This window comes from Salvia miltiorrhiza, chromosome 7 (assembly GCF_028751815.1).
Source record: "Salvia miltiorrhiza cultivar Shanhuang (shh) chromosome 7, IMPLAD_Smil_shh, whole genome shotgun sequence".
Classification (NCBI taxonomy): domain Eukaryota; kingdom Viridiplantae; phylum Streptophyta; class Magnoliopsida; order Lamiales; family Lamiaceae; genus Salvia; species Salvia miltiorrhiza.
Window position 1 is genome coordinate 695,001 of NC_080393.1, and position 19,687 is coordinate 714,687.

Here is a 19,687-nt window from a genome sequence, read left to right on the forward strand (position 1 = left end):
TGAAACATTTGCAAATATACGTACCTCTTCATATAAGCATGTTGGAAGTTATACATGCTCTTTTCTTAATTTATATTATTATATAAATATAATTTAGTTTTCGATTTTGTTCGGTTTTTTGAAATATTAAACCAAAGAATCAGTTTTTTTGAAAAATAGAACCAAACCAAACCGAACCGAAAAACCTCAAAGATCAAACCATATTTTAATATATATTTCAAATTGTATCGATTCGATTATTCGGTTTTAGTTATTTTACTCATCCTTAATGGTAGGATGCTTATTATGAAATATTTTTGTGGAAGTTTTTAAGTCATAACCCTTCCCTTATGTTAAATGCGTCATCTTGATGAATAAATACAAAACTTGAATTTCAATTCTAAGCAAAAATTTCACCCTTTCTCCCATTTTTTCTGAACATAATTAATTTCATAACGTATGCAGTAACTCTGCACATCAGTGCAATTAATGTTCTCAATTCTCACGATAACATATGATTTTCATAATCAACCCCTATGTGTGGAGGCATATTTGATGTTTGTGTATTGTATAATCCGACTAGGGACAAAAATCAACAATTTATGATTGAAAACGTTGTATTTTAATTTCATCCTCAGGAAAGCATCCAAGTGATTGCGAACTTCTGTATGTGAACAATGAAGTTCAGGGTTCAAACTTCACTGCTCCCCTCCCTCCCTCCTATCTCTATTGGCAACAACTACTTTTTTTTTTTTTGATAAATTAACAGTATTAAATAAAAAAATTTAAAGGCCGCCTTGAGCATTAACCCCTTATACCGCTTGACCAACACACGCACACACAGTAACTACTTTTCATTTCAACATATATGGGTGTCGCATAAAGTTATATCTTATCGTCTAACGTTTCCCTTTCGGATTCTTAAAGACATGTTCAATTGTTCTCAAAGTGGTTGTGCCCACTTGATTCAATATTAACTTCATTGAAAATAATGAGAAAATTGTCAAATTCGGTCATCTATCAATACCATGGAATTGAATGTTTCTTGCTGTCTTTGATTTAACTCTCATTTTGCAGTGTCATCATGCATGCTATTATAATAGTGCCTTCAATTGTATGGATTCATTATTTTGTTGAATGAATTTTTCGCGACGAAAATTTCATTTTTATCAGCGAATTCATAATGTTTCACAGAGAATTTCAATTATCTTTGATTTTTTTTTTCTTTTTTTTCTTTTATGTTGAATGATCTATGAGAGAGAGAGAGATATTGGGTGCATGCAATAGTGTGGAAGAAAGTATTTAGGGCCTCTTGAATTTAAAGCTAAAGCTGTCAACTTAAACATCAAACAGCAGAAGGCCCGGCCCACCCAATAGCTTGTATTTTCAAATGCGTGTGTGTTGTAAATGTTTTTAATGAATTTGTACCCATTTTTTTAAATTTAATTTGCAAAGCAAAACAGCTGGTTCCATCTATAGGTAACATGGGTGCAAATTAAATGATCACCACATATGATTGGTGGAAAAACTAAAATATATATATATATATACACATATAGTGTGTGATTCTAAGTTCTAACGATAACTATAATTTTCGTAAGAATATGAAAATCGTTAAAATTACTATATCTTCTATAAAAATTAATGCATTCGCTGCCAAATTTGCACCATTTAAAAAAAATCCCGATTCAAACCCAGGTGCTGCCAGTGACGTAGCCAGAGGGGGGGCAGTGGGGGCACTGGGCCCCCCTGGAAATTTCAAAAAACACTAGGGGTATTTTAGTAATTTTATATTTAATATTAAATAAATACATAAATATTCTTATTTTAGTAATAATCCCAATTTTTCTCTACGTGTAGGAGATAAACTATTGAACGATTGTAAAACTAGTGTTTTTTTTTTGAAGGAGTAAAACTAGTGTTTTAAGGGTGCGTTTACTTTGGTTGAAATTTTTTTATTGAAAAATGATAAATAAGAAAAGTTGAGAAAATATTTTTCTCCTTTTTTTTATCATATGTTTTGCTAGAGATGAAAAGATGATAAAATGTTGAAAAATATTTTCACACCCATACCTTAGAATAATATTATCTAATATTGGAGAGAAAATGAGTGAAAAGGAAATGCCCGATAAAATATTTCAAACTGGCCAGAGAAAATTTTCCATCATACTCCCTCCGTCAACTAATTGTTGGTCTACTTGCCTTTTTTGTCCGTCCATCAATTTATGTCATATCTATTTTGGGTAAGTTTATATTCAAATTTTAATCAAAATTGTGGGTCCCTTTAATAAATTGTGGCCTAATTGCATTGACTTTAATAAATTGTGGGTCTCTTTCTCCACTCAACTAATAAAAATACATTTTTTCTTAAAACCCGTGTTTTGCCTCCTAGGCCAACAATTAGTGGACGGAGGGAGTAATAAACATGTGAAAATGGTGGAAAATGGATGAAAATATATTTTTTCTCTGTTTTTCCATTAAAATAAGTGTATTTGGTAATAAAATGAATAAGTGATTAGATGTTTTTTGCTTATATTTATTTCATATTAAAAAATTAAAATAAATTTAGCTGGGATGGTCCAAAAATAAATATTGATTAAATTAGTTGGGACGGAGAGAGTATTTGGCCCCCCCTAACTAAAAAGTCTGGCTACGTCACTGGGTGCTGCATTCATCCATCGTAGATATGATCGAAAGATTGAAAATGGTTCTCTGTTTTTATTTTATTTATATATTAGATTTAATTTCATGGAAAATTATATTTTTCGAGAGAATTGGAAATAACAAACAAATCAATAAATTCTAGAACATTAACCCAACATACCTCATGAATAGACAAATCTAGTAAATATGGTGAAAATCTCGCCCCCTTCATGATTCGAATCCAAATCAAAATATTTGTTCATACGGCACAATGATTTGTTCATAAAAATTATTGACTTGTCCGTCATTTTTTCTCACGCGTTTTCTATTATCTAAATATTTAGCATTTTCCATGGAACCTTTATGTCCGTATAGGTGTATATAAAGAATAAGAACTTAAAATATATAGAAATTTCTGGTACCTTTGGCCGGTCTTAATGGGAACTTGTTTCTTTGTGCAACAATTCCTTAGTTCATAGTTGTCTCACCTAGTTGACTTAGCTTTTGTCTGGATAAGCTTTTGAAATAATTCCAACATCTTGCAAGAAGTCATATTTCGTTTGACTTTCTAAATATAGGAAGAATCAAATTATGGATCATCTTGCAAGAAGTTATTAAATAATCGTGAACTAAATGTTCAAAACCATGCAAGCATGCATGGTGATATATACCTTATACTCCTTCCGTCCCAACTTAAATGGTGCACTTCTTTTCGGCATGGGAGTTAAGGAGAATATAAGATTGTAGTGTAAAAGTGTGTAACGGTGTGTGAGGCCACATTGTTTGTAATGTAAAATTATTGCCAAAAATAGAAACGCACAATTTTAATTGGGACAGCTCAAAAAAATGAATACGTACCATTTAAGTTGGGTCGGAGGAAGTATGAATTAATGGGCGGTTCTACTTAATATGTTCATTAATAGAGAATACGTGTTCACTAAGTCCTTAATATCGATGCTTAATTTATTTATTTTTATATTTTTTAAGAGGGATCGATGCTTAATTTATTACTCCCTCCGTCCCATATATATAGGCTTGTTTTCCTTTTTTGAATGTTCCATTTATATAGGCTTATTTCCATAAAAAGTAATATTTTTTTACTCATTTACTATTATATCCCTATTTAATTCTTTAATTTACTCCCACTTTAATATATCATTAAATAATAAATATGGGCTATGAAATTTACTTATATATTTTCATTTTCAATGATTTTTTTAATCCCATATGGGACGGAGGGAGTATTAAATTGGCTATACCCATACTAAAATATAAAAGCTCTAATTTTATGATTTTATAAATTAAAATTTCGTAACAGACACTACGCCAGATTCGCTCATAGATAACGGATTTTATCCGTTATCTATGTGCGAAAACATCCGTAATATATAATGGTGTAATGTATGTGGATTTCATACATAACGGAGATTTAAGCGTTATCTATTCTATTATACATAACGGATTATATCCGTTATCTATAGTATTATATCCGTTATCTATTCTATTATACATAACGATTGTTTATATATACGTAACGGATTATATCCGTTATCTATTCTATTATACATAACGGATTATATCCGTTATCTATAGTATTATATCCGTTATCTATTCTATTATACATAACGATTGTTTATATATACGTAACGGATTATATCCGTTATCTATAGTATTATACATAACGTTTCAAACCGTCATGAAAGTTTAATATTCACTGTTATGTACACACCTATACATAACGGTTTTTTGATATTAATAACGTTTGGTAATCCGTTATGTATAACGTTTTTGACCGTAATTAGATTTCTATTTCTCCGTTATCTATTAATTTATACATAACGGTATAAATGATAAAACCAACAATAATAATATTATATATCATCCAAAATATTTAATTTTATATTATTATCATAAAAAAGAATTCATACAAGATTTGAATATAGTCAAAATTCAACAACTGCTTTATCTATACTATTATTCCTTACAAAAATACTAAACATATTAAATATGTAACTAGCTAGCCATCCGGTACAACTTTTCTTGTTAATTCACAAGACTCTTCAGCTCAACGTACGGCTCATTTAATCCACCACAAACCTGCCACAAAATCATACAAAGAGCCAACCACGAATCACAATGTAGAGCATCATGATAAACACTTAAAAAGCATATTAAAGTAATAACAGTAATCAAACTTAATCAGATAAACGTGACTAAACATGCTTCTGAACATGATTAAACATTATACAAAAAAAACCGGCTACCTACACATATATGCATTAACTACTAGATGAAAATCCATACCTGAAGTAACAGCCTCAGATTAAATGATGTGTTTCTCTACTCAACATCTTTTAGAATAAATTTGACCGTAACGGCAAGAACCTTAAGAAACCATGGTACAGTACATTAGAAATGCAGACCCACTACATGAAACAATCAAGCTTCTATTCTGACGCATACCTTGGTGCTGAGTCAACGTCTCCCAACAGCCATTCACTTGTTTTCTTCAATTTCAGAAATCCGCCTTCACTTTCCTGCCCAAAAATCTAAATTGTTGATAAAGCAAATAGAGAGCATTATAAGAAATGGAGCTTGAGGTGACTTGTGCATAAATTAAGCAACAAAAGAAGTGCACAAGCTCCGTTGAAAGTCATAATATGTTGCCTATCTCTCATGGTGACTTGTGCACTTCTCAAAACTAGAGAAAGAGAAAGAGAGCTGATGAGATCAAATGATATCAATATTAGCCACTTGACACTCCCCACAACGTAGTCATACAATCCAAGTGCTACGTACATTCCAATAAACAAAGTTCGTTATATAATTTAAACCTAACAAACAAAGTCCTAAATATGTAGAGATGCACAAGTTTGTTATAAATATTCTCACCAACAAGAAATATGGATGTTCCCTACTTCACTTTAAATCAGATGATATCTCCAATGCCCTATTCTGAAATTAACTAAACAGTTTAATCAGTTCCTTAAATTGGCATCAAACCAAAGTAAGACATACGAGTAGGTTCAAAACAATTAGCCCATGCAACAAAATGTGATCGAGGTCAGATTACCAGAGACATAATACCTGATGTGTGAACCTTCGATCAGGGCTCCCGAATATACGAGCTAACCCAAAATCTGCAAGTTTAAGTTGCCCACCAGGTCCGAACTAATATAAGAAAAATCCAGTGAAGTTGCATGAATCAGATTGCAAAACCTCTTGTCCATACTCTTTATGTCGAGCAGAGGTTACACGGAAATCACCATTTTAATCTTCAACGATTTCAGGCAAGACTGTCAGCATCTCCAAAACAGCGGCATTTCCATTATTTGGCTCTGTAAATTCTTTTAAGAGATAGAAATGAATGTACAATGTGGAAGGAGAGAAAGAGATATAGGGATCTCACTTCAGGGTTCCGATCATTGAGAAGAGAAGCATTGTTGAGAAGCAAACATTTACTACCAAAAATGTAATGAGGCTAATCTGTACAAGCAATAGAAGCTCGATAACCAACACAGCACCGTCATCATCAACCATATGGAAAAACACATGGGAACCCAAATCTATAGATATAGTAACACAAGAAAGGGCATGTAAGTGTAACCCCTAGGAAGTTGTTTACTTTTTGAGGATTTATAAGTTAGATGCGATGCATATCCTCCATTTAATCACTTCAAACCAAATAATCAAGGGCCTTTGATATAAAAATAAACAACAGATATAGTTTGATAGTAAAAGTAAACATCAGATTAGTTATAATAAAAAAATACATCAGAGTGATAATGAGAAGGAAAACGGAAGCAGCAGAATCATATGATAATGAAAAAAAAGTGAAAATGGTTGGCATTTTTTCATACTTTGCTCCAGATGCAATGACTGTTTTGTGCACCTTCATACCGTAATACCCTTTTCCACCAAATGCTGGAAGAAGCGACGGATGTGTATTCAGTATGGCCTTTTGATAAGCTTTGATCAACTCAGTAGGAATAAGCTTTATCAAGAAGCTACACTATGTACAGGAAAAAGGAAAAGCAAAAGACTTCAATCAAATACGTAGTCAAACAATCATAAAGTTTATTCTTTTGGCTACATATTTCTTTCTTACAGAAATTCATACTGACCAAGTGAAATGCACTATTTCCTTCTTTTTATAAAGCAACAATAGTACTAACCAAGATTTTGTCATCCTGCATAAGAAAGAAACATGACATGAATTAAACAACTATAGATAATCAGATTATATCAGCCAAAGGTTTAGGCCCATACCTCTGCAAGTCCAAATACAAACTGAACCTACCCATCAAATTAAACAAGCGAAATGGTGATAACTCAAACTTTATCTTTGGAAGAGAGACAAAGGCCCACGATACAGCTCCCACCCACGGTTCTGTTGGTATGAGTCGCAGTTTCACCCATAGTTCCCCATCAATGTCAAAGTCCCGCACACCAACAGGCACAACAATGGGAAGGATGCTAAAGTTAAAGAAATATATATAAAAGCCAAAAGACCAGACAAATTGAATAAAACCACAAGTGCAGAATTACAAACCACTGATCTTGGATCAAATATATGCCTAGAAAGCTCAGACAGCATGGGAAACTAATAATGCTCAGCCAATTTGCAAGTTTCATCTACTAGGCTATCTACAACAAAGAACCTATCGATATAAGGCCCTGAAAATGAGAAGAAATAAATAATTGCTAGATTCATCAACAGAGAGTTTGATTTAAATAAGAAAATAAATAATAGTGAACAACTAAGGCTACACACGATGTTTCTCCTTTGAAAAAGAACAAATTTATATAAAATCCACAAAATCATTCCAAATTAGTAATGCTTGAAATCATACCTATAAAGACGAATCTCTGATATGTATAGGAGACTATCTCCATCGTCTCCACTAATTTTATTTCGCATCTCCATTGTCGCCGCTTTCTTCTTCGATCGACTGTATTGGAACTTATTAACAAGAAGATCTAATGAACCGAATACTAGTTAGAGACCTGATATGTTTATCAACCTATATATAAAACTCAGCAGCACTCACAAATATAACCAAGAATAACTAACAATGAATCATGTGAGTCCTCACTACAAGACTAAAATGCCAAAGTGGAAACATACTGGATTAATATAATTTGCAAAAGATTAGAATTTTATGGAAAGTCTAACATACCACAATCTCTTCCAGCTCCTCTTTTGCCTCGTCAACACCAGCAACATCAGCAAATGTAATAGTTTCCCCTTGTTCAGAAGCAATGTAACTGCAGGCTTCAAGAGAGAAGGCACCTGATTCAAGGCAGAAGCAAAACGTTTCACTTAATTGGGGAAAATTGCACACAAGTTTCATCAGTTAATATAGATCAAGCCTGCAGTTACAAGGATAAGTGTGGCAAGAGTCCAAAGTCAATTACCAGAATTGAAGTTCGAAAATTCATCAGAATCCACAGAATTAATCCAGAAAAAACAAAAGTAAAAAATAAAACTATTCAATAATTCAATTTTTCGATCTGAGGAAAAGCTTTCGGCTTAACACCAATTTCGATCTGTTTACTCCTCCCCACACCTAGGGTACTGGCCGGCAGCCGCACCGGAAGGGGAAGTCGGGTAGCGGGTAGTCGCCGCTGGAAACTGGAAGCTGGAAGGGGGTAGTCGCCTCCGCCTCCAAGGACGACGCCTGTCGCCTGGGCTGCCGCCGGAAGGGGGCCTTCTTCTCGCCGCTGGAAACTGGAACCGAGAAGGGGGTAGTCGCCAGGGCTGTCGCGTCGCGGAAGGGGAGACGCCCGGCCCAGCCTGGGTAGTCCGCGACAGGCGGACGACACGGCGACGATGGGTGGACGACGGCACGGCACGGCGCGGCGCTGGACGGAAGGGAGGGAGGGACGAATGAGAGGCTGAGAGTGAGAAGAGCGGCGCGGGTAGGAATAAGGAGGAGTTGAGTTTCAGATGTGTTAGGGTTTAGGGTTAAAATTAGAAAATTAATCATACATAACAATTTTCAAAATATGTATACATAACGGTTTAATAAACCGTTGTAAATAATACTCATATATAACGTTTTTCGTAACGTCGGAATAACCGTTATAAAAAGACGATCATAGATAACGGTCGGCTTAACGGTTTTGTAATACCGTTATGTATGTAACTAATAGATAACGCACAAACTTAACGGTTTAACTCAAACCGTTATCTAAGCGTTTAGACAACACTACATAGATAACGGTTTTTCGTCAAAACCGTTATCTTTTCCTAAAATGCGCTCATACATAACGGTTTTTTAAAAAAACCGTTATGTATGCAGTGTTATGTATGTGCATTTTTGTAGTAGTGAGATTCACTAAGTTCTTGCACAAGTATTATTCTTATGTATAAATCAAGTGAACAACAATTGAGCTAATTAAATTGAAGATTAGACAAATCTACATATCAAGGTGCTTTCCTTGTCATTTACCAAGGTTTCATATCCCCCTTGACAAGAAAAGAAAAAAAAATTAATGTATGTCTCCACATGAACTATGATCATAACACTATGATCTCTAGCAACAAACTTCATGCCCCCTCAACAAATCCCACAACCAGAAATAATGTAGTAACTAATAATATGAATTCCAAAAAAAAAAAAAAAAAAGCAAGAAATTGTTTGAATCAAATCAACTAATTAATGGTGGCCACCCTAGGCACCTCCACCGGAAAATCATGAATCTCATCCATCCACGGATTCTTCTCCTTGGCCGGATCGACGGTCCTCAGCGCCCGCCACACGGCGCTGTTGCACTTGAAGCCGGACCCGAAGGCGATCTGCCACGTGCGGTCGCCCCTCCGGATCCGGCCCTTGGCCTCCGTGTAGGCCAGCTCGTACCAGAGCGAGCTGCTCGAGGTGTTCCCGAACCTGTACAAGGTCATACGCGAAGGTTCCATGTGCCACTCGCTGAGGTCGAGGTTCCTCTCGAGCTCGTCGAGCACCGCCCGCCCCCCGGCGTGGATGCAGAAGTGCTCGAACGCCAGCTTGAAGTCCGGTATGTAAGGCTTGATCTGCATCTTGAAGACCTTCCGGGCGACGAGGGTGACGAGGAAGAGGAGCTGCTCGGACATGGGGAGGACGAGTGGGCCCAGGGTGGTGATGTTGGTCTTGAGGGCCTCGCCGGCCACGGCCATGAGGTCCTTGGAGAGGGCGACGCCCACGTGCCTGGCGTCGTCCTCCTCCTGGAAGACGCAGCCGTAGCTCTTGTCGTCCGCGCCCTTGTGGGTGCGGACGGTGTGGATGAGCTGGTACTTGGCGCGACGCCGGTCCGCGGGGCGGTTCGAGAGGAGGATGGCGGCGCCGCCCATGCGGAAGATGCAGTTCGAGACCAGCATCGACCGGTTGTTGCCGAAGTACCAGTTCAAAGTGATGTTCTCCATGCTCACCACTAGCGCGTGCGAGTTCGGGTGCACCTGTTTTCGATAATAGTGGGTATTGTTGTGAGTGAAATAATAAGAATATTGTAAATAAATTAAAATGATAAAAGTGATAATAATATTATGAACGGAGAGAATATTAGTATACGGCCAAAAAGTTCGGCCACTTAACGCCGCATAAATTGCCGTAATAATATAGTAATTAATTAATGTTACGTTCATGACTAGTTACCTATATCTCTACCCTATATGTGAATATAATATGTTTAGACATAAAATGATCAAATATATATTAAAAAAATCGACTCGAAATAAAAAAAAGGACTTAATTGGTTTTATTGTTTCCTCGTTGTAGCTATCTTTATAATTTTGTGTTTTTTTTGGTATTTTTTACGTGAAAAAATAATAAAAATTAAATAAAATATAAAAGTAAAACAAAACAATAAAATTAATTTTTTTTTATTATTTAGAACCAAAAAATTTAAATAAATCGATTTTTTGTTATATTTGATCATTTTATGTCTGAACGTATTATGTCCGAGTAGCACGTGCAAGCAATATTAATTAAATTGATTACTATTATTAGAAGATGTCGAAACCAGTTGCACAGGAGTATTTATGTTATTAGAAAACTTTACGTAACTTCTTACAAATTTTGATATATCGATAATAATATTGAAGGATAATTCAATAAGAATAAAAATGAGAAAATAAGTGACCTGCAAGAGCTGTTTAGCAAGATCAATGGAGATCAAGCCGGCGCTGCAGCCCATCCCGCCGAGATTATAGCTCAAGACATTCCCCCTCAGCTTGTACCGATTCACAACCATGGCGGAGAGCGACGGCGTCGGATTGAACAGGCTACAGTTCACCACAAGGATCCCTATATCCTTCGCCTTCACGCCGGTCTTCGCCAGCAGCTCGTCGATGGCGCCGAACATCACCATCTCCGCCTCCTTCCTGGCCTCCGCCATCGACGGCTCCGCCGGCACGCGCATCAGCGCCTCGGGGAAGTACGTCTTCTGCCCCAGCCCCGACCGCTCCAGAATCTTCTTCTGGAAGCCGAGATTCTCCTCCGTGAAGCTCTCCGCCTGCCGCGACCGCTCCATGAAGATCTCCTTGCTGCACATCACCTTCGCGTCGGGCTTGTAGCAGGCGAAGTCCACGAGGTAGACCCTCCGCGGCCGCGTCATGAAGTAGAGCGTGCCGAGGAAGACCATCAGCGTCGAGCACGCCACGACGGCGACGAGGTTGAAGCGCAGCTGCTCGTAGAGGAGGATCAGGTCCGCGGCGGTCACGGCGGAGAGGTTGACGGCGGCGATCGCGAGGATCGGGAGGAGGAGGAGGTACATCGCGTGCGAGATCGTGTAGTGGTAGCCGAGCTTCACGTATTTCAGCTTCACCGATTGGAGGAAGTTTGGGAGGTTGTTTCTCCCTCCAGCCGCCTCCGCGTCCACCGAGATCCTCCCCGCCGCCTCCGCCTCGCCATTCCCCATTTTCTGGAGCTTTAATTCGAAAAAATTAGGGTTTTGTGCGTGTGCTTTGTGTGTGAGGATTTGGGGGAGGAGGAGAAGAAGGTTTTTGAATGTGGTTGGGAAGTGATGATATATGAGTGTATTTAAAGAGTTTCTTTGACTTCTGACATAGGAAAATTTAATGGCTAATTTGGCCAACTACTATTATCAATGGAAATGGCTGTCGAAATAAATGGAGCCTTTATCTAATTTAAATAAATAAATATTGGAGTTTTGAAAATTCACGATTTCTAGTTATACCAAACATTAATTGCTCAATCTAACTACTAACCATCACCTTCCAACTGGAATTTCATTATTTGTGGAAGTAATCCTATATGTAGAAGCATTTTGTTAGAGATGATTTTTAATGAGATTTAAATAGATAAAGTTTTTCCATTTTTTGAGCCAACTTGGACGTCATCTTGTTAAGTAGCGTTCATGAGAATTTTTGGAGTTAAAGGTGAAACTTCGTGACAATGATACCTACATACACTCATGTGTAGTATTTTTCTGCAATTAGGGTTAGGTCTGTGAGAAATAATAATAATGAACAAATCAATAAATTAATTTTACGAGTAAATCAATGTAACTGATGAACATACGTCTCTGTTTAATATGTTGAAATTTTTGTCCTTTTAGGTTTTGAACTTGTTCTTATCAACTTATTTATAACAATTACTGACCTGTTCACGCCTTCTCAATTTCGCAAAAATATTTGCATTCTCAACTGATCTCATTTTTGTCTGTAAGCATACGTAGTTCTCATAAAACACTAAAAATATTAGAAATAGGATAATTAATCAAAAATTTCAAGGGTGTGATATATTAATTGATTCAAATTTCGCCACGCCTCTTATATTTACATCAATGATGATGACTACGCATGTATTAAATAAATAAATAAAACTCATTTAGTATTTATTACTCAAAGATAGTTAATTAATGATATAGTATAATTAAAAAGAAACGATCGATTTGATATTCGTGATAAAAGAATATCTTTTCCGTAGTATTTTTTCTGGGACATTCAATTTTACTAATTAATTACTGTGCATGCATGCTTTATGTAATCAATAGTTACTCTATAGTCTACACTACTAGAACTTGTTTTCTTATACTATATATTTTGATAGAAAACATTTATTTCATCAAAAAGTAAAAACATATACAAGAACTTTGGCTCATAAAAACATACACGTCTGCAATTTTTATCCATACAGAAATTGGTCATATATATATGTGATGAAGTGTAGTACACATTTTAATACTTCACCTACCTTAGGACAAGTTTGGTCAACAAAGTATGGAAGTGTAAGTGTATGAGTTGTTAATTTTATAGGTCATCAATTACATAATATTTCAAATGAATGGTTCTCACAAGGACTACACAACTCAAGACAGCTATATATATATAGAGAGAGAGAGGTCCAAGTAACAACCACTAAATAAAATAATAACATATAATCATTTTCAATTCTTCAATCATCAAGATTTAATTACGGTGGATACATCATTTTGATGAATGAATGCAATACCTAAGTTCGAATCCTGAAGAAAGTGAAAATTTTATGTTTTTCGAGTGCAATAAGTGAATGCATTAATTTCATCAACAACAATGCATTGATTATAATAGTTCTCATGTTCTTACGAAAAATATAGTTCTCAGTACTAGAACCGCGCTCTGTGTGTGTGCTTGCCGGGGGGGGGGGGGGGTACGTGTGTATCCAACATTATTCATTTCATTTAATTTATATCTAAAGAGAAAACGAGAGTGATTTTTTTATCATAGGTGACTCGTTCCGGCTCATTGATAGGGGTTTCTCATGTTTACCGATCAATCAATATATGGCAGCTCATACTCTCACGCAATTTACTGCGCATTGTTCAAGTCCAACTGTTTGGACGGGAAATTTCCCTAAATGGTTTAGGGATATTATAACTGAGGATCTTGATTGAGGTTTTAATATATATTCCTTAGCCAACTTATCCAAAGAGAAAAACAAATAAGCAAAAATGATGCACTGAAGAGTAAATTGCAAGCTTGAAGAATATCGTGCTAGAGGATTATAACCTTATTTATAAAATTTGTAACACAAGAAATCAACATGTGCTATATTTATGGACATTTGAGTTTCTTGCAAGTTTAAGATTTCCACAATTATTATCATATGCTTATTAATGTGATTGTGTGGTTTAATTTGAGGGTTGCATATATAGAACGAAAGTTGGGTCAAAAGTTTAACTATGTTGAACGGTGTAAGTTTCATTTAATAAAAGCTTAATTTTGGTTTTATGCATTGAAGTATGTTAAAATACTTAAAAACTCCAACTACTAATTGAACAAAAATTAAGTTGGGATAGAGCAAAAACTTAGTCAACGATGTAGGTAAGAAGATTTTCTCTTATATATTTAATCAATTGCCCAATTTTAAAGTTTTGTTAAGAAGATTAATTAAACGCATAAAAGGTTGCTTCTAAATTATGCCAACACATAATGAACCCATTTTTTTTTAAAGGCGAAACCAAACTCTATATATTAATGCATATCATCAAAAGCAACGTCCGTTAATCAGGGTGGGAATTCCGACTTTCAGACTATTACATCAGAAGAAGAAAAAACGAAATTCGCAAGAACATGAGCCGCTTTGTTACCTTCCCGCCGAACATGGCAAAATTTGACCACACAAAACCTTTTAGCATGAAGCAAATTAAAAACTTATCTTACTAGTACTAATATAAAAGGATAATGCACAAGTTATTACTAATATAAAAATGATAATTAATACACAATTACGAGAATTAAGAAGCGCCAAAAAGAAAAAGAAAAAAGCAGAGCCCTATTCTAACCAAAGATATATAATTAATAAAAAAATGTTTCTTGAATACTGTTTATTCTAGATAATTGTTTCATTAATTGGTACATAATTAATTCTTTTAACTTTAGTAAAAAATTGGAAAGTTTTAATCTTTTTTTTCGAGTTTTGATATTATCACATGCGACCAACTTCAAAATTTAAATTTTGAAGTTAAATTATCAATTAAAATTTTGAATACAAAATTATAGTAGGAAAATATATTAGCCGATATTCATATACAAAATTAGAGTATGAAAAATACGAATCTAACAGTGGCTGTTCTGATTAGCTACGAATCTAAACCATGATACAAATAATAATTAATGTAGTAATAGTGTAATACTACTATATATGAATCCTAAAAGTAAATGAAAATGAAAAATTCTTGACATTAATTGTGCAAGGCAAAAGCTTCTGTGCATTCAGATGCACTTTACATTCGTCACGATCAAATTTAACTAGTGTATATAGCTCGTTGAATTTTGATGAAAATCATTTAATGATGTTATAAATTTTCTAAAATAAATCCTAACTTATTAGGGTGATGCTCTAAGATATTATTTATAAAAATTGTATGTCCTTAGGTTTCGATGGAGAATAATTTTACATTATAAATAATTTATAATGTAAACCAATATTACGAGCCTAAGGTTTCACAAAAGTGAATTGAAAAGAAAAAGAAAAGAAAAAAAAAAGAAGCCAGCGACAAATTCTTGACCGAATTGTGATTGCCCTAATAAAAATTTAGTTAGAGTTTATTAATATTCAATTATGATTTATCATTTTTTATTGAATTTGTAAACTATTAATTGTAATTAGTATTCACTGCTCCTTGTTTAAAAAAATTAATGTTCAATTAATGTATTTATTATCCAATTAACTAATTAAACGTACATAAATGAATAATAGATAAGACCGGGCCGGATGCAACGAATTATGAATCTCATCCATTGACAAATTAATGAGAAAAGACAAAATATAAGTCTAAATTAAGGGGGGTGTATTCGTTGTGGATTTCCACAGACTTTAAAAAGTCCATGGAATTTAAATTCCATGGAATTCACATAGAGTCCAGACGACTTTCAAAGAATTCGTGGTTGGATTTCACCCCGATTTTCACTGATTTTCGAAGAATTTAGGGGATAATTCTGGAATTGAAATCCATGATGCCAACGCCCGCTGAGTCCCAGCGACCGCTGGGAATCCAGCGACCGCTGCAACATGGTATATTCAAGACAAAAACATTACAGGCATAGTTTCAAACACAGATCAGTTTTACAACATATCTGGTGAGTAATAACTGAAATATTTATCTAAGATGCCAATATCATGGACTAACAATCAATCATAATCCTTAGATAGGACAACGATGACCTACGAGATATAGTTGGACACACTAATGACCAATGGAGGACTTCTCACTTCAAGTACGTAACAATGATGCACAATTAACATTATTTGTAAGCACAACAATCTACCTCGATTCATCCAGTAAAACTGCATAATTCTATACTACCAGCAAGAAAAGGGCGCGGCAAACATAAAATATAAATCACAGAATAAAGTAAAAGTCAGACGCTATACCTTGGTCAATAACAGTTTGTTTTCCCCTTATCGACTGAATGGCATCTTTCACCGTTTTCAGAGAAAGTTGAAAATCCTTAAATAATTGCTTCCCGACCAGTTATCCTCTGCAAAACCAAGAACTAAATGCTCTACTGAAACAAATGAATCACCAAACTCTTTCTTGTACTCCCTGGCTCGCTGTATCAGCCCTTCCAGATCTCGTCCTAACATTGATCCAGCTGAATCTCCAAGAACCTGGTATATTTTTGAAACCCATGTGGCTTGTAAATTACCAAGTCACTTGCTGGGCTGGGCTGCCTGGGCCCAGCGACCGCTGCAACCCAGCGGCCGCTGGGAACCCAGCGCACGTTCAAATCCAGCGTCGGCTGGACTCTCAACGGTGGCTGAGTTCCAGCGGTCGCTGGCTTCTTGGCCGCGGCCGCTGGAACTCAGCGCTCGCTCAAAACTCCATGGATTTCAATTCTCGTGGTTCTTAGCCGGATTTCGTCGTGTGTATTTTTTGGATGAAATCCATGAAAGTCATTCCGGATTTGAAGTCAATGGAATGACGAATACACCTAGATTTGTATGGATTTTAAAAAGTCTGAAACGAATACACCCAGATTTATATGGACTTTTAAAAGTCTTGAACGAATACACCCAGATTTCTGCAGACTTTTAAAAGTCTGGAACGAATACACCCAGACTTTTAAAATCCATAGAAATCTATTAAACTCCACAACGAATACACCCCCCTAAGTTTAAGATAAAAAAAAGGGAGGGAAATAAAGTTTAATTAATTAACTCTTCAAAATAGTAATTAAGAAAAGTATTTAGTTAAATTAATAAACAATTTTTATTAGGGATGATTTATTGGTCTGCGCCGCGTATTTAAATATGTGGTACTTAAACATGTGCCCCCTAAGTCCAATATTTAAGGGTAATAATGATGTGCCTTTACTCGTAGAGTGACTCAATAATATAGTGATAACGACAATTTCACAATTGAAATATTATGATTAATTAGTTCTAATTTCACAATATTTGTTTATTGATATTTTGTGCCTACTTATAAATAAAAATTGCAAGTATTCAATTTTCTCGAAGAAGATAGGGGTCTTGGCAAATAAAATCAGGAATTAGTTCGAGATTACACTTTTAACGTGACTTTTGAAGTGCGGCGAATTAAATCAGCACCTTCTAAATTTCTACAATTTCATCTCCCAAGTATTTTTGTTTTTTCTGATCGTTGGATCGTTGAATTGGAGCTTACATGGATTAGTAAAGACGATGTCGTTTTTGTTAGGCCTAGCTAGATGACGTTGTTTCGTATAGTTTCAATTAAAAATTTTCTCAAATTATAAAGGGATTGCATCATGTTATCTGCACCTGAATTTTCAATACTCAATAATTTTGTTGCAAATAATATCGTAACATATATGAATATTATGTGGCGAACTAATTCACGTAAACTTCAACTCAATAATTCAGCGACCGAAAAAATTGAAGAAATGAAAATAGAAAAGTTAAAATGATGATAATTTAATTCGCCACACTTTAATAATTATGTTAAAATTACAATGTCGAACTACTTCGTGATTTTATTTGTCAAAACTTGTTAGAAATATTATGTGATTTTGATTAGGTATACTCGGCTCAAGGCAAGTGAATGCTATGAGAGAGAGAGAGAGGAATTGGGTTGAGCTCATTTGTAATTGGGCTAATAAGTAAAAGAGTTTAGTTGGGCTTCATAAGTATATTAATGGGCTGATAATAGAAAATGAGTTGGACTGTAATTATTATTAATTTGGGCTTATTTAAAGCACTACTGGGGTTAGCTAACGCTGAGGTAGGAGGTTTAGCTCATATAGTAGTATTAGTCGTGTATTGGTCTAACGATAAAGTGGTTGATTCCTAAGGTTAAATGTATTAGATTCAAGTGACGCGATTTTTAAATTTAATTATTTAATTGTTAATTTATAAAAAAAATACTATATTAACCTGTAAATACTATTGTAACGACTAAATTTGAGAAGAGAGAAGATGAGGTGGGGTTGTGCAAGATGATTTGGAACTAATTTTGTTTCTTATTTTAAATTTTAATTTTGTACTCTTATAACGAAGTTATTTTGATTGTTACATCAATTTTATTTTCTATTTAAAAATCATTAACTTTTATCGGCTGCCACCGTGTTATTTCTGGCACCGGCGTAAGAAAAAACCGTTCATCGGACAAATTCGAGACAAAAACGAAAGGTTATGTATGTAAAAGTAGATTTTTTTAATTGGGAGTAAAAACCAATTCTGTGAAAACGTTAGGATTTACAGGCAATTAACCCTAAAATAATTAATATATTTATTATTTTGAATGAAATAATTTATTTTTTCAAAATAAAATAATCAATATTTTGAATATAAATATAAACTTAGAAAGTTCGTATAAGCTCGATTAAGTTCGTGAGCCTCAAAGTATTCGATAAACAAAGTTTGAAATTCAGTTCGATACTAAACAAATCAAACTTGAACACACCACTATTCGGTTCGGCTCTATTCGATTATACCCCTACCTGCATCCTATTCATGTGTTCTAGAAAATTGATTGCTCAAAAGCTATTCCAAATTAACTCAATTCTTTCCTATGAAAGTTTCCTTTAGGCTTTCATAGCTGACAAAAATCTAGCATTACACTCAATAATGACTTTGAATTTGTGGGCTGAAGTTTAAATATTAAATCATTTGGGCCAACTCTTGGGCCTGATAAAATTGAACTTCTGATTTTAGTTAAATTTTGGGCCTTGTTTTAAATTAAAGATTTGAGTTGAATTTCCATAAGAAAATATCTTTAATTAATTATTTATTTTGTTAATTGAACTAATGTCTTTAAAGGTTTTATAGAAGAAAATTTCTAAGTTTTAAATGTGTATTAAAGCTTGATTAGGTCATCATATTTTATTATTTGAATTCTATTTGACTAAGTGCAGCTATCAAGTTCAAATTTTAGGTGTGAGATAGTGGTGAGCACATAATAATCTCTTTTTCTTTTGATAAATTGTATAAATAAATAAAGAAATTCAAAAATGGCGCGATGGAGAACTCAAAACCAAGACCTCAAATCATGGGTATTAACCTCCTATTACTAGATCAACACACAGACACTACGTCACTATCCTTGGTATACAATAATATGATTTACATGTTAAAATTAAGGTTTCAATTATAATCGTGAGAGATCCATATAAAGGATCCAAGACAGTAAAGTCCTTGATACGTCGTCGTGTGAATAGGGTTATGAATGTTAGGATGGTATGCGTTAGACTCGTTTTTGAATCAACACATAACTATGGAATAAATCACACAAATAGTCCATATTAGAGGTTGGACTATTTAAGTACTAAAAGTTTGGCGAATGATATATGACAATTAGAAACTTAATTATTTACTTTAATGTGTGATTTGATTTTTATTTGCACGCCTATATGCATGATGTGTCACTATTTTGACCAATATATATAGAATTGAATCAATTGATGATATAGTAGTTGTCACCATCTTCGGTGAAACCACGATATGTAAAATAATATTTCATAGTTTATTAAAATATATATATATATATATATATATATATATATATATAGGGCCGCTCCAATGAGACCCCCTAATTTTAGTGAGATCTAGGGCACGATCTGGTGCGTTTATTTTATCAATCTTATGGCTGATATTGTATC

General features: G+C 34.6%; 2 protein-coding genes and 1 long non-coding RNA gene across 11 annotated transcripts; all 3 read right to left on the minus strand.

The window, feature by feature from the left end:
* Nucleotides 1–4,581: 4,581 nt before the first annotated feature.
* Nucleotides 4,582–6,857, minus strand: LOC130991315 (uncharacterized). Of its 2 annotated transcripts, XR_009091129.1 has the most exons (5): nt 5,889–6,857; nt 5,710–5,793; nt 5,086–5,577; nt 4,927–5,007; nt 4,582–4,719 (listed from the first exon to the last, which is right to left on the minus strand). It is a non-coding gene; the product is annotated as an uncharacterized LOC130991315 (long non-coding RNA). The 2 variants fall into 2 exon arrangements; XR_009091128.1 differs by having other exon boundaries at nt 5,710–6,855.
* Nucleotides 6,858–6,915: 58 nt separating this feature from the next.
* On the minus strand, nt 6,916–8,607 carry LOC130991314 (uncharacterized). Of its 8 annotated transcripts, none has more exons than XR_009091126.1 (5): nt 8,041–8,606; nt 7,803–7,915; nt 7,476–7,602; nt 7,175–7,299; nt 6,916–7,098 (listed from the first exon to the last, which is right to left on the minus strand). XR_009091126.1 is itself a non-coding variant. In XM_057915449.1 (4 exons), exons 1-4 carry the CDS (start codon nt 8,062–8,064, stop codon nt 7,266–7,268), a joined length of 240 nt encoding a protein of 79 aa, XP_057771432.1. In that variant the 5' UTR covers nt 8,065–8,606; the 3' UTR covers nt 6,916–7,265. The 8 variants fall into 8 exon arrangements, 5 of the variants coding, with proteins under 5 accessions (XP_057771432.1, XP_057771431.1, XP_057771429.1 ...); XR_009091127.1 differs by having other exon boundaries at nt 6,923–7,012; XR_009091124.1 differs by having other exon boundaries at nt 6,916–7,299.
* Nucleotides 8,608–9,004: 397 nt separating this feature from the next.
* LOC130991316 (3-ketoacyl-CoA synthase 20-like) lies at nt 9,005–11,875 on the minus strand. The gene is made up of 2 exons (XM_057915450.1): nt 10,744–11,875; nt 9,005–10,060 (listed from the first exon to the last, which is right to left on the minus strand). Exons 1-2 carry the CDS (start codon nt 11,518–11,520, stop codon nt 9,281–9,283), a joined length of 1,557 nt encoding a protein of 518 aa, XP_057771433.1. The 5' UTR covers nt 11,521–11,875; the 3' UTR covers nt 9,005–9,280.
* Between the last annotated feature and the right edge of the window lie 7,812 nt (nt 11,876–19,687).